The sequence below is a fragment of the Marmota flaviventris genome, unplaced genomic scaffold, assembly GCF_047511675.1.
Source record: "Marmota flaviventris isolate mMarFla1 unplaced genomic scaffold, mMarFla1.hap1 Scaffold_61, whole genome shotgun sequence".
Classification (NCBI taxonomy): Eukaryota; Metazoa; Chordata; class Mammalia; order Rodentia; family Sciuridae; genus Marmota; species Marmota flaviventris.
Genome location: NW_027288407.1, coordinates 755,481 through 768,629, shown reverse-complemented (window position 1 = coordinate 768,629; position 13,149 = coordinate 755,481). Strand labels below are relative to the sequence as shown.

At 35.6% G+C, this 13,149-nt stretch overlaps 1 protein-coding gene across 1 annotated transcript in view; it reads right to left on the bottom strand.

Moving 5' to 3' along the window:
- Nucleotides 1–6,831, bottom strand: part of LOC139704445 (putative ankyrin repeat domain-containing protein 20A3) — a gene marked incomplete at its 3' end in the record, with an annotated part of 70,560 nt that extends 63,729 nt beyond the window's left edge. The window contains exons 1-4 of the mRNA XM_071607289.1: nucleotides 6,652–6,831; nucleotides 3,736–3,842; nucleotides 2,557–2,694; nucleotides 1,645–1,746 (exon numbers count right to left, since the gene is read on the bottom strand). Of these exons, the coding sequence (XP_071463390.1) occupies nucleotides 1,645–1,746; nucleotides 2,557–2,694; nucleotides 3,736–3,842; nucleotides 6,652–6,831 (527 nt within the window). The remainder of the gene's footprint in view (nucleotides 1–1,644; nucleotides 1,747–2,556; nucleotides 2,695–3,735; nucleotides 3,843–6,651) is intronic.
- Between the last annotated feature and the right edge of the window lie 6,318 nt (nucleotides 6,832–13,149).

The following is a 13,149-nucleotide window of genomic DNA, read 5'->3' as shown; positions in this document are numbered from 1 at the left end:
TATAAAAATATTCTACTTCTGCAAAGACATAAAATTTTAGGGTCAAAATTAATGTAAAATTTCTTCACACAATATCATTTACATGTATTGAAGAATTAGATTCCTGTTTCTATATTTGAAAAAAAAAGTAATAAAATTGGTATTTTAACACTCATATGAAAACACTGACCAAATATAATTCAATACTTAATAATGTTTTAGATCTAGTATCAGAACTTTTTCATATGCTCTCCTAATCTGTATGCCCTATAAACATTTTGTTAACTTGAAAATTATTTGTACAATGTTTGTTTTTTACTGTTTTGTGAGATGGTATTTCATGATGATGGTCAGGGTGATCTTAAATACCGGGGCTCAAGCAATTGTCCTGCCTCAGTCTCTTAAGTATCTGGGGTAAATGCATGTGTCACTGCACCCATAGCTTGAAGTTAAAGAAGAAAAAAAGATGAAATGATCATTAATTGAGAACAGGTCAGGTAAATATATTAACTAGTGTAGCTTGAACTCAGAAAATGTCCTGTCTCTGTAAAAAATAGTTTTTGTTCTTGCACAACTTCTTTCTCTTAGGCTTAAGGCCTTTTAAAAAATAAGGGTTGTATCACTTTAGTTCACCAGGTTGTTATGGAGATTTACTAAGATAATATTGAAACATGTTAAGCAAAATAGTAAATTAATGGCATACTTAACTACTTACAATCTCAGCTAGAACTAATGTGTATTTTTCATAGGTTCTAATATTCAAAAGTTAAAATTATTTTAAAAAATGCTTGAGTCCTAATTTTCATGATCAATTCGGCTCTTCTTTGTGCTTTATAACTCAGAGCAAATCAACAATTAATTTATAACTCTATTTATAAATATCTCCTTAAATTAGAGAATATAATCATCCCCTTCTGTGAGACTAATCAATAATAACAAAGGTAAGAAATTAACAAATGCCAAAAACTTCACTACTACGATTTCTTCTCTACCTAGTTGAACAGAATCAGCAGATAAGTGTAGCTACATTTCCACATTAATCTCCAACTGACTTGGAACACAAAATTTTCTTTAACACAATGGATACTGAGGAGTCATGATGGGGCTTAGCTCTCTTAGATTCAATGAATCTGCTTAATCTATTCCTTTTGAGGCAGACCTTAATAAATGCTGAAAACTTTAGGCAGCGATTCCAACAGCTTGGAAATTTTCCATTATTTGGGAAAACTACTAGAAGTGCCAATCTAAATTGGCACTCACCATGGAAAATAGTGATGTGGAACCCCCTGCAGTCAAAGGAAATCTATTTCAAGGGATGGAAGGATTTGAGGCACAGATCTGTTAGCTAAGATGACAGAACACTCTGATCTCTTCCAGAGATTACTTGAAGTTTTACTTGAACCTTTCTAATAGATTTGAATGATTTTAATTTTATGACTGAAAGACAAAGTCCTAAAATGATAATGCACCAGAAAGGGCAAGGCTAATATGGGGATTCCACATAAGGTTCCTAAAAGGGGGACAGGGTCAGAGTGCTTAGTATTTGTTGGCCAAAGCTAGAGGCCAAGCTGTCAAAGCAGAGTGCTTCTGCTTGGAAACAACTGTTGAATAAAAAGCATAAGTGCATGAGAACTAAAAAGAGTGTTGAGTCTAAGTGTGGGTTACCATTTAGTCTCAGGGATTGGATCAGTCAGGATATTTTGAAATAAAAGCTCTTCACTACCAGACTGCAGGGCCAGGTCTGGCAGAAACACCACAGCAACAGAACTGACAGAGACAAAGGAACAATTTAAAAATCTATTCATTCCTCTCCATCTGACTACAGAATTATCTTCCTTACACTTCAAGGATATCATTAGGTCCTTGATAAATTAAAGGGGGATGGTAGAATAGCTAACTTCAGCTAAACAAGGAATTTCAAGACCCAAATAGCAAATTATAAAACCATAGGTGTGATACTATCTGTACCTGTGAGGAGGGGTTATGCTTGAAATGAACTGGATAATGCTGGAAACCCTAAGGATAAAGGTTTGCAAAGTCCTAAGATATTAGCTAGTGGTATATCTCAGTGGTAGGAAAATTTCCCAGCATGCATGAGAAGAAAAAGAAAGGAGAGGGGAAGAGAGAGGAGAGAACAAACCTTGAAGGTGACTCATGCACGCATCACTACTTATTTTTTTTTAAAAAAATAACGAATCCATTTTAATTATGTATATATGACGGTAGAGTGCAATTTGATTCATTGGACACAACTGCAACAACTTTCATTTCTGATTTTACAGGATGTACCATTGCATCATATATGCAGTCATACCTGTACCAAGGTAATAATGTCTATCTCACTCCACCATCTTTCTTGCCTCCATTACCCCTTCATCCTTCTCTTTGCCCAATCAAAGTATCATCACTGCTTCTTGGCTAGACTTTGAAGGGTTTCTGACTAATGAACTGTCCTAACTCACTACGGTTACATACATAGTAATGCTATGAAATATCACCTCATATATAAGATGCAACAAGTGTAACTATTGTGGATATACATCTAATGTTGATTAGTATTATAATGTAAATACTTACGCAGTATTTCCACTAGCAATGGCGTAAGACAAGGCAATCTCTCCACAATTATCTGAAGCAGACACATTAACACCACATTGAAGAAGCAGCTCAGCTATGTGTGTTGATTTATGTTCCACAGCCAACATGAGGGCTGTTCTAAAATAAGAGAGATAACTCCAAATTTAGGTATTTTAATAAGTTTAATTAAAAAGCCATTGTAATACATTTTACCAATTTGACATCTAGCTCTACATACACTAACAGACATATACATCTTGGAAGATCAAATCTTTATCTTTATAAATCATTTGTAAGTCTAAAAGGAAAACAAACACATAAAAAAATAAATCACGTGTCCCAAAAGGGGAGAGTTACAAACTTAAAATCCTTCAATGAACATTAATTATGATGAGGTCATTCATCTGGAGTTGGCAAAGATTTCAATGAATAAAGCTCCATTTCTTTCTTAGGGTGATGTAATATATTGTAACTCACAGTCAGCCAAAGGTCAAGGAGTAAAAAAGGTATTTGCAGGAATAACATAATAACAGTAGCACTGGTGATAATAATAATAATTGTTGCTTCAGTCATTCACTCTGAGAAGCATTTGCCAGGCATTGAAATCAATGCTACATGTATAATCTTGCAACCAGATTTCAAGCATATCTTACACTCTTTTTCATTATAAATGTTCAAAATTTGTTAAGACTAATTAGACATCAGGAAAAATCTGAAATCAATATTCTACAAATTAAGCAATTTAAAGCAAATAGTTATATATAGGAAAAAATAATTTTCAATGTCTATCTATACTCAACACAGCATTTCCAAAAGAAAACTATACCAGGAGAAGATGAAATATTACAGAAAATTTTAAAAGTTCAATACTGAATAAAAGCACAAACTAAAAGTCTATATTTTACAAAACTAACATGAAAACTCTAGCTAACACAAGATTATGTGATCAACAAAATCAAATAGTAATCATCAGCCAATAATTATAAGGGCATGTGAATCATACTACATACTCTTATTTGTGTTGCTCAGTTTGAATAATTGCTTTTCTCCTTAATTTTAGTTTATGTTCATAAATTTCACTCTATTCCAATGATTGTCATTCCCATTAATTTAATATTTTTAACTTGAGTGATTTTACTATAATATTAACCTTTTTCCAAAAAATATAAAGTACTATACCTTCCCTTATCATCAACTGCATGTATGTTTGCTTTATTCTTAATAAAAAATTCTACCATCATCTGTCTGTTTTTCTTTATGGTGAATAAAAGTGGTGTTTGGCCACTCTGAAAAACAACAAATATAGTTTATTCACAAAATTACTATTTTTCAACTGAAGTTAACCTTACTAAATACTGTATGAACATAAGCATATAATAATAATGTAAATTAAGAGTAGCCACTCTCTTCTCTTCCCATTCTGCTTCCATAAGTGCTGCTCTTTCATTTTGAGATGCCTCTCCTCTGCCTACAATGGCCACATGAACTCCAGCATTTCTAAAACTGCTTCATACATTTACTGTTTCCATGGATCTTTGCTGCTGTCAAGCATTCATCATGGCATCTTGGAGTTATGTAACATGCACCCTCCTCAACCAAGAGCATCTTTAGGACATAAACTGTATTTTATATCCCAATAGCCCCATTCCCTAATACATATTAGTAAAGGATATAAGTATTATATTTCATTAACAAGCCAAATTCTCAACTCACTAGTAGGATGTATAAATCATATTCTGAAGAACGTCTAGTTTTCCAGAAATACCAAGCTGCATAGAAAAGATTCCTTGTTTTACTGTTAGAGAAAATTTACACAACTGTGCATTGTATGTCCAGTAGTACAGAAGTAGCTTTTCCATTGCTTAACACCTACTTGACACTGATTTTTCATTGGAGATATTCACATGTGAACAATTGAAGTTACAGGAATATATTTCTGAGAGCTTTCCAGCAACATGGAAGTTTTCTCCATGTTATACAAGTCCACTTGATTCTTTTTTATTTATGAAATCAGAATCCCAGATTCCCATGTAAGGAATTTCTGCTTAAAATTGATAGAGTCTGAGTAAACTATGTTGCTTTTTCATAATTATCTTTCATGTCAGAAAGTTAAATACAAAAATATATTATTTTTATGCAATTGGAGAAAATTTTTTCCAACTAATCCACTGAGAGGGGATTAACAAAGAGAAATAACCAACTCAAAAAAAAAAAAAAATCAACACAGACCTAGGATTATGGCTCAGTGGTAGAGCACTCACCTAGCACATGTGAGGCCCTGGGTTTGATCCTCAGCAGCACATAAAATAAAATCAATGTATTGTGTACAATAAGAATTAAAATATAAATATTTTTTAAAACTCCAAACAAACAAACAAAAAAACCACCCAGTCAATAACTGAGCAAAAGAACTAAACAGAAATTTCTCAAAAGAAACACAAATGTCCAAACTATATATAAAAAAGTCTTCTACATCTCTAGCAATTATGTTAATGCAAATAAAAACTATACTAAGACTTTATTTTACTCCAGCCATAATGGTAATTATCAAGAACACACACAGTAATATATATGGTAAGAATGTGGGGCTGGGGATGTGGCTCAAGCGGTAGCGCACTCGCCAGGCATGCATGTGGCCCGGGTTCGATCCTCAGGACCACATACAAAGATGTTGTGTCTGTTGGAAATGAAAAAAAAAAAATTCTCTCTCTCTCTCTCTCTCTCTCTCTCTCTCTCTCTCTCTCCCTGGTTAAAAAAAAAAAAAGAATGTGGGGGTAAGGCACACGTTTACACTGTTGGTGGGACTACATACTAGTACAACCACCCTGGAAAACAGTTTGGAGATTCCCCAAAATCTAAGAAGGGAACCACAACATGAAACAGCTGTCCCATGACTCAGTATTTTCCCAAAATTAGTAAAACAAAATTTTACGTGTAACTGTATACTAATACATTCACATGTGTGTTTACAGTAGCACAATTCACAACAGGTAAATTAAGAAATTAACCCACATACCTGTGAATGGATGAAAGGATTAAGAATTCTGTGCATATGCATACAATGGAGTATTACTCAGCCATAAAAATACATTATGTCATTTGTTGGTAAATGAGTTGGTATCCAAGAATATAATGCTAAGTGAAATAAGTCAAATAAGAAACTCAAAGGTAAAATGTTTCATATGTGGAAGCTGGAGTTAATTAAAGAAAAAGAAACGAAGAACAGAATATCAAAAGATGCAAAGAAGATCATTAGTGTAGAAAAAGAAGATTGAGAGGCACAGAGATAATGAAAAAGGGAAGGCAATGAAGAAGGAAATCTTTAAAATTCATGTTATATGCATATATAAATATACCACAGGTAATTGCACCCTTATGTATAAGTAAAAAGAATCAACCAAATATAAATAAATAGACAGTTGAAAGGAGGTCCAGGAGAATAGGAGGGGGAGAATGGAGGAGGAGGGGTAGACAGATGGAAAGAGGGAATCAATGACTCAACTGGAATTCCATGCATGTAAGATTTTGGGGGAATGAATTCAACTACTATGTAAAACTATAAACTCTAATAAAAATAACATTGAAAATGTATTATCACTTGTAATGACAATCCTGGTAACATAATGCTTGGTTATTTTCCAAAATTCTTTTTATTATCCACTTTAATTGCTACTTAAAGTTACTTATAATTTTAGGCAAAATTTAATTCAGAAATTTTGTGTATCATCAAGATTTATGCTGATCTACACAGATTACTTGTAGCATCATGAAAGACACTAAACATTTGCATTTTAAAGGAACAAAGCTGAGGACTGATACATAGTACAGGTGGCGAAATCCATGAGTTATCTACTTCTAGCAATAATTTATCCATTCCAGCAATGAGTGACCTAATCAGCCTTTCAAAAATTCCAGTGGGAACATGATTTTTATAGTATATATAGAGAAAACTATTTGACTTCCAAATTCTAAATTCAAACAATTAATCGCATTTGAAAGAGATTCATAATATATTATGTAGTCCATATTCTTGTATATCAGTAGAAAACACCATGAAATCTTTATCACACTATATTAAAAAAGAGGAGTTGTAACCTCATTTATAGAGGCAAAGTAGGTGATTGGAGTAAGTGCTGCAGTTGCCAGAAGCAAACTGAAGAACATGTGTGCCCAGCATGTGAGAGGCAAAGCCTGCACACCACACCACACAGTACTATGGTTCAAGGGGACCGCATCAGGTTCCTTCACAGAAGCTTGAAGTTCAGATTTCTGCATGAGTCTCTTGAATTCTAAGTGTGGATTCAACTGATGGAGGCAAACTAAATACACACATGAGCTACAAAAGAAGGAGGAAGAATATGAGGAGAACTTCGAACATTTGCTAATATTTTAATAAAAAGAAAAATTGCTTATAATCAGTATTTTTTATCATGCATTACTGTTAATTTTAAGAAAAAAAATTAAATATTTTGAAAATAATAGTGATTGATGTATATACTGTGTTTTTGGCTTCAATATCTGCATTGGATGAAAGCAGTTTTGTTGCTATTAATGTGTTCCTATAAAAGATAACATAGTGGAGCGGAGTTTCACCCTTGTTGTTGTGAACATTTGAATTGGCACCATGTTCTAGAAGAATAATTGCACATTCCTCTTCCTCATATTGTAGGGCCTGTTGATTTTAACCAAGAAATAGATTGTAAATTTTGGAAATCCAAGAAAAATATTTCACGTTTTACTCATTAGTTATAACTAAATGGCATTAACCAATTTTTCTTCTAAGCATTTCATCAAATTCATTTCCTGCAAAACTACTGGTATATCTACCTTCATCAATGGTGTGTTGCCATCACTGTCACACAAGTCGACATTGCATTTCCTCTTCACTAGAAGAGCCACCACTGCTGGATTGCCATAGGCACAGGCATAATGTAGAGGGGTTCTGTGCAAGTAAGAAGCTTTATTAGGAATTCATAAGGTACCTTTTGAAATATACAACTATTTATGCAATTATAAACATTAAATAGCTCATAATTCCTTTATTTTCTTATGAAGAAGGTACAATATTTAGTAGCTGTCATTACTTATTTTATTAATGAATGATCAGCCTATGCCACTGACATTTTCTTCTTATTTCTTGTTTCTGATACTGCTGGGGATTGCACCCTGGGTTACTCAACTAATGAGTCATATCCTAAGCATATTTTTATTATATAAACAATTTTGATGCAGGGTCTCACTAAGTTGCCCACTGTGGTCTTAAACTTCCAATGCTCTTGCCTCAGCATCCTAAGTCACTGGAATCATGGGTATGTGCGACTGTGCCTGGTTCCATTGATTTTACTTATTTTTGTTTGCTTTGTTTTCATATTGCTGGGGATAGAACCCAGGCCTGAAGCATTCTAGGTAAGGAAGGGCTCTACCACATAACCACATCCCCAGAGCAGAGCAGCCCACTTGCCTAGAAAGAAGATGCACTTGAGATTTAGCTCATCTTCAGTTTGAATTCTACTTTAGACTCTGTGATGTACTAGTTATCCCACAGTCTTACTCTCCCTCAATTTCCTAAAAAATTAAGGATTAAAATGAGTATCTCCCTGAATACTACCAGGATGCTTAATGGAGAATCTATGTAAAACATCTGAAGATTTTGTAGCACCAGCAGCAGCTCCATAATTGGTAGCTATTGTAATCAACATTATTGCTTTTTATCAACTAAGAGTATTTCAATTAATAAGTTAGTAGTATTGTAGTGATTTTTAAAAATATATTTTAAAAACTATGTATTTCAATGAGTCTAACATGATTTTTTTTTCTTATCATTTTAACAACACTGACAATGGAATCCCACTAATAATTTGGGATGCATTACAACTATAATTGGCAGCATTTAATTTTTTCTTCATAAAAAAAATAAAGAACCATCATAATTCATGGTGCCTTACCTTAAGTGAAATGTGAGACAAACAATAGATTTATGGCAGTTCTCATGACATGGATGGCATTCAAATTCAGTTTTAAAAGTATGATGGGTAAAGTAGGCTGAATAATAACAGTAAAAGGCCAAACCAAAAGCAAACTTAATGCCAAAGGAAAAAGAACCCAAATGAATTAGTATGGTTAAATTAATTCAGTATTTATATATATGGGATTTATGTATGAATCAGGTATTTTCAATGTTCAGTATTTAATATTGTCTTAATTTTTCACAAGAGACGTTTACAATTTCTTACCTCCATGAATGCATGATTGAAAAGGAGGAAGAACTGTTTCATTTGAAATTGAGTTCTATCACGTCAGTTTTAATTAACTGGTCACACCTAGAAAGTTTTTATGTAAGAGTTCTCTGAGATAGTAGAATATGACAAATACAAAATAAATAGATGTGCACTTCTTGCGCATTAAAAATGTATTCATTTTATGAGTACAAATGAATAGAATTAAAGAATAATTCTTTAATGCTTTACTTTATAAAAGTATCACTTAAAAATATAAAGTTGAGAAGTTTAGTATTTTTATGTGAAACTTTTATAAAGTAAAGCAATACTTTTTCAGTAGTAATAATCTTTTATACTTGCTCTCTTCTATTCTCACCAAAACAAAATTACTAACCTATAATTGCATATGTAAAATAAAATATGCATATATAAGAAATGTATGTATAGTAATATCTACAATAGATGAAATGCACTACAGGATATCTATATAGAAATGTATTAGAAAAAACATAAATGCTTTCTTCATGTTGGCAAAGGCATTCTAAGGAATAATGAATTTGAAAGAAGACTTCTTTTTTTCCTACCTCTCTTTTTAAAATTTATTATGTTGATGATGACGACAATGTTATTGTTGTTGTTTTGCTGGGGATTGCACCCTTACCCTTTGCTTTGCCATGCAAGAAGTGCTCTAACACTGAGCTTCATTTCCAACCTTGGAATTCTAATTTAATCAGATAAAATACTCTAATTTTACAGACGCTCAAGTGACAGTGACATATGAACATAGAAAAAAATATTTATGTCCTTGGAAATAGAAGGAATTTAAGTCTAACAAATGAAATAAATTTCTCAGCTACAATATTTTTAAGATGAAGAGTAGTGGTATTGGGCTGTTGATTATGGCTTGAGCTGTTTATTGCTCCTCAAATAGATGATTTAATGATAACTGCTGTGCCACATTTAAAACTGTTCATGCCACTACCTACCAATTCCATTTTACTCTTCTTCCAGATATTTGAATATTCTTTTTATCCTGTTCCAGTAACTTATCTTTTGGCCATTGGCAAACAAGTAATTTGTGAAAGTTAATAATGTATTTTGATACACAGAATGGCAAGTGTTTGTTCATTGCAAACATTTTCTTAGTGTCATCATGACCCTAAATGACTGCGTGTGGAACTAAAAAATGTACTGATATTTTCATTTGTTTTTGTGAAATTGATAACCACAGAGAGAGCTCACATTTGGGGTCAATGAGTATTCTAATGTACAAACCACAAGCAGGGCCTACCTTTGATACTCTTAGTCCCTTCAGAACCGAGTAGGGCAAGCTACAGTAGGGTAGCAGCAGGCAGCCCTGTACAGACTAGGCACCCTTTGTGTGCTACTCCCTTGGCCCTGGTGACTGAGAGCTTGCACTGCCTGGATGCTCTACTCTCCATGCTTGTACAGATAAACAGTAATGGATAACTACAGGAAAGGGTACTGGAACAGTGGAATCAGCAATTTTGGAATTTTGTGCGAGAAGCTTTTGGCAGATGCTTTTTTACTTTAGTCTAAAGTGATAACAAAATTGAAAAAGCATGCTGTGTTTGGTGTTTTGGAAAGTGTGAAAGCTTCCAGTGAACTCTAGTGTCCTATGTGGAAAGGTAGTTAAAGGTAGTTACCTTCACTAACTGATGTTAATGAAGTGTTTGCAGAAAATTCAGGGCTTGTCAACACTGTTGTTATGAAAATGGTTGGATTATCAAGATGACACCAAGTTATCCTAAGAATTTGATAAATTAGTGAGTGAAGCATGTGAGAAATAAGTAAAATCTTATTTTTAGAGGTGGAAGACACACCCCTAAATATACTAGTGTGAAGGAATTTTAAAAATATAAAAAAGAAGAAAGAACATGGAGCCATCTTCCCAATTCAGAGTTCTTGTGAGGCTCTTGGGACACAACAGGTAATAGATTACATCTGAAAATTTTTCAATGCTTTTGAAAAATGTGTACATTAAAAGCTGTTGTGTGTATTTATTTAAAAAAATCAGTGACTTTATAGGGAAATTTTAAGTATCTGGGAAACAAGTTAAAAATTTGGTTTTGTTTAGCTGCCCATTAGAAGTCCTGGGTACTGAACTTCCAAGGTGTGCAGGTCCTGAATATTGAGGACTCCACAGGATATTAAAGTCAAATATTCTAGTGAAAGGAGAACTGGTATCCTTTCTTCTCTGCTCCCATTGCCACAGCCTGGATGGTGCAGGCTTCAATTCCATCAGCCCATTGGTCCCTTACCCCTCAGTCCCTGGCCTCCCAGACCCTATTACCTATTTTTATGATCGGTGCTATCAACATGACATCCACGTCCCAGATAACGTTTAATTCTTCCCAGTTCACAATTTTTGGCAGCCTGGTGGATCTTCCCAAGAGGGTTATATCCGAAAAACTTGATTCCCAGTCTTACATAAACAAACTTTCTCCAGGCTCTATCCATCCTAAAGACAATTAGGTAACAACCTCTGTCAAGTGGCCTACCAAAGCAGGTCTGCCATTACCTATCTGCCAACCAACTGGAAAAATAGTCGTTACCAGGTGACACTGATAAACACAAATGCACATTCCACAATCTGCATAGCCCTAGGTGATTGGCTCCTGGAAGTTCCGCCCCCTGTACTGTGATCAGCGCCTGGCTATTCTGTACAGACCCCACCAAGAACTGGGTGAGACTCCCCTGAGACCCCCCAAAACCTATACAGTGAGTGAGATGCCCCACCAGAATCAGGTGGGCCTCAATGGCGGGCAGGTGAGAACCCCCCCCCCCCACCCAGACCTGGGTGGGCAGGACTCATCCTCTCTTCCATTGCACAGCTGCGTATATCCACAGCAGGAAACAAATACTGCACTCTTCCTATTACTTTATTCAGTAAATGGCAGAAAAGGATATCCCTGACTTAAGATGTCCATTAAAAAATCTGGAAAAAATTCAGGAATGCATTTAATTTAAAGCAACAGATTAGAAGAAAACAACAGAATAACTGCACCAAAAGCAAATTTTAGTGTCACTCTGCTGCATCATCCACTCCCTGACATAACTCTGCTCAACACAAAGAGGGAGTAAGCAGCCCACCAGTTCCACTCAAAAGCAAAAGGAGAATAGTGTAACAACCATCACCCTAGGCTTTCCAGTGTAGTATCAAAATGTCCTGATTCAGTTTCTCCCAACCCAGATAATTGAGCAGAGAAGAAGAGATGAGCTATTTGGAGATGACCTGAAACAAAGAAGAAGTGGTGCAACACATGGATCAACTTGCATCAGAAGAAATCATGGTCCCCAGTGGCTACTCTGCCCAGAACCCCCACAACCTCTGCACTGTCTCATTCTGTAAACAACTATAGCCTTCATTTCTGGCGTTCCCTCAGGGTTTGCCATTACATACTTCAGGTGCTTGCTCCAAACAGACTGCAGTAGTTTTTGCCACTGAGGAAACCAACAGCCACAGAGGAACCCTGCATCTTTCCCTACTACAAAAAGCCTCAAAGGTGTTTGCATTCAGTCTCCAAGCACCTGTACCACTACCTCTAGATTCTGCCTACCCAAGGTAACCTCAGCTATAGTTGCCACAAATCCAGACCCAAGGTCCCCAAACAGCCTGCTCCTGTGCAAGAGAACATGAAGGCTACAGCCCATACTGGAGGCACAATCCCATGTGATGGGTGTATACCTGCAGCCATATCCATGCACACTGCCAGATGTTGGACTGGCAGTTGCACATGCACAATACCACTTCCAACACCTGTCACGAGCCACTGCTTGCCATATTTAGCACCCTCTGAAGTTACAGGCACATGTGTCACCAGCTCTATTTCATGGTGATATTAACAAATGTAAGCAACCAGAGTCCCATTAACCATCCCCACCACCATGTAGCTTTGCCTGAAGAGAGTTGTTCTGTGCCATTGCACATGTTTCTCCTCAGTTCCACTCACAAAATAATAGTGCATGTTTACAGCCATCCTCAACACCTCCATGTCCCTGCCACCATACTTCAATTCACAGGTGAGGTTTCTAGCCTTATGCATCCATGATTAGGCCCCAGATCTGTAGATACACAGCAGCCAGGCAGAGCTCTGCTTCTGGTCCTTCCCTGAAGCCCTATGTGTCTACAATCAGATCTGATCTTACAGTCCTGTGCTTTAACAAACTAGGTCCCACATAATAGGCACTCTTTGCCAGCCCTGGCTTCTGTCCTTGTTCCTAGCTTTACCTTACTAATTCTATGCCCACAGGTAGCCTCTCTACATTGCACATGCCTGCAGCTGACACTGCACCAAAGTGTGCACACTGCCTGGCCCATATGTCTTTCACCTTTTCTAGTCTTCTCTGCATG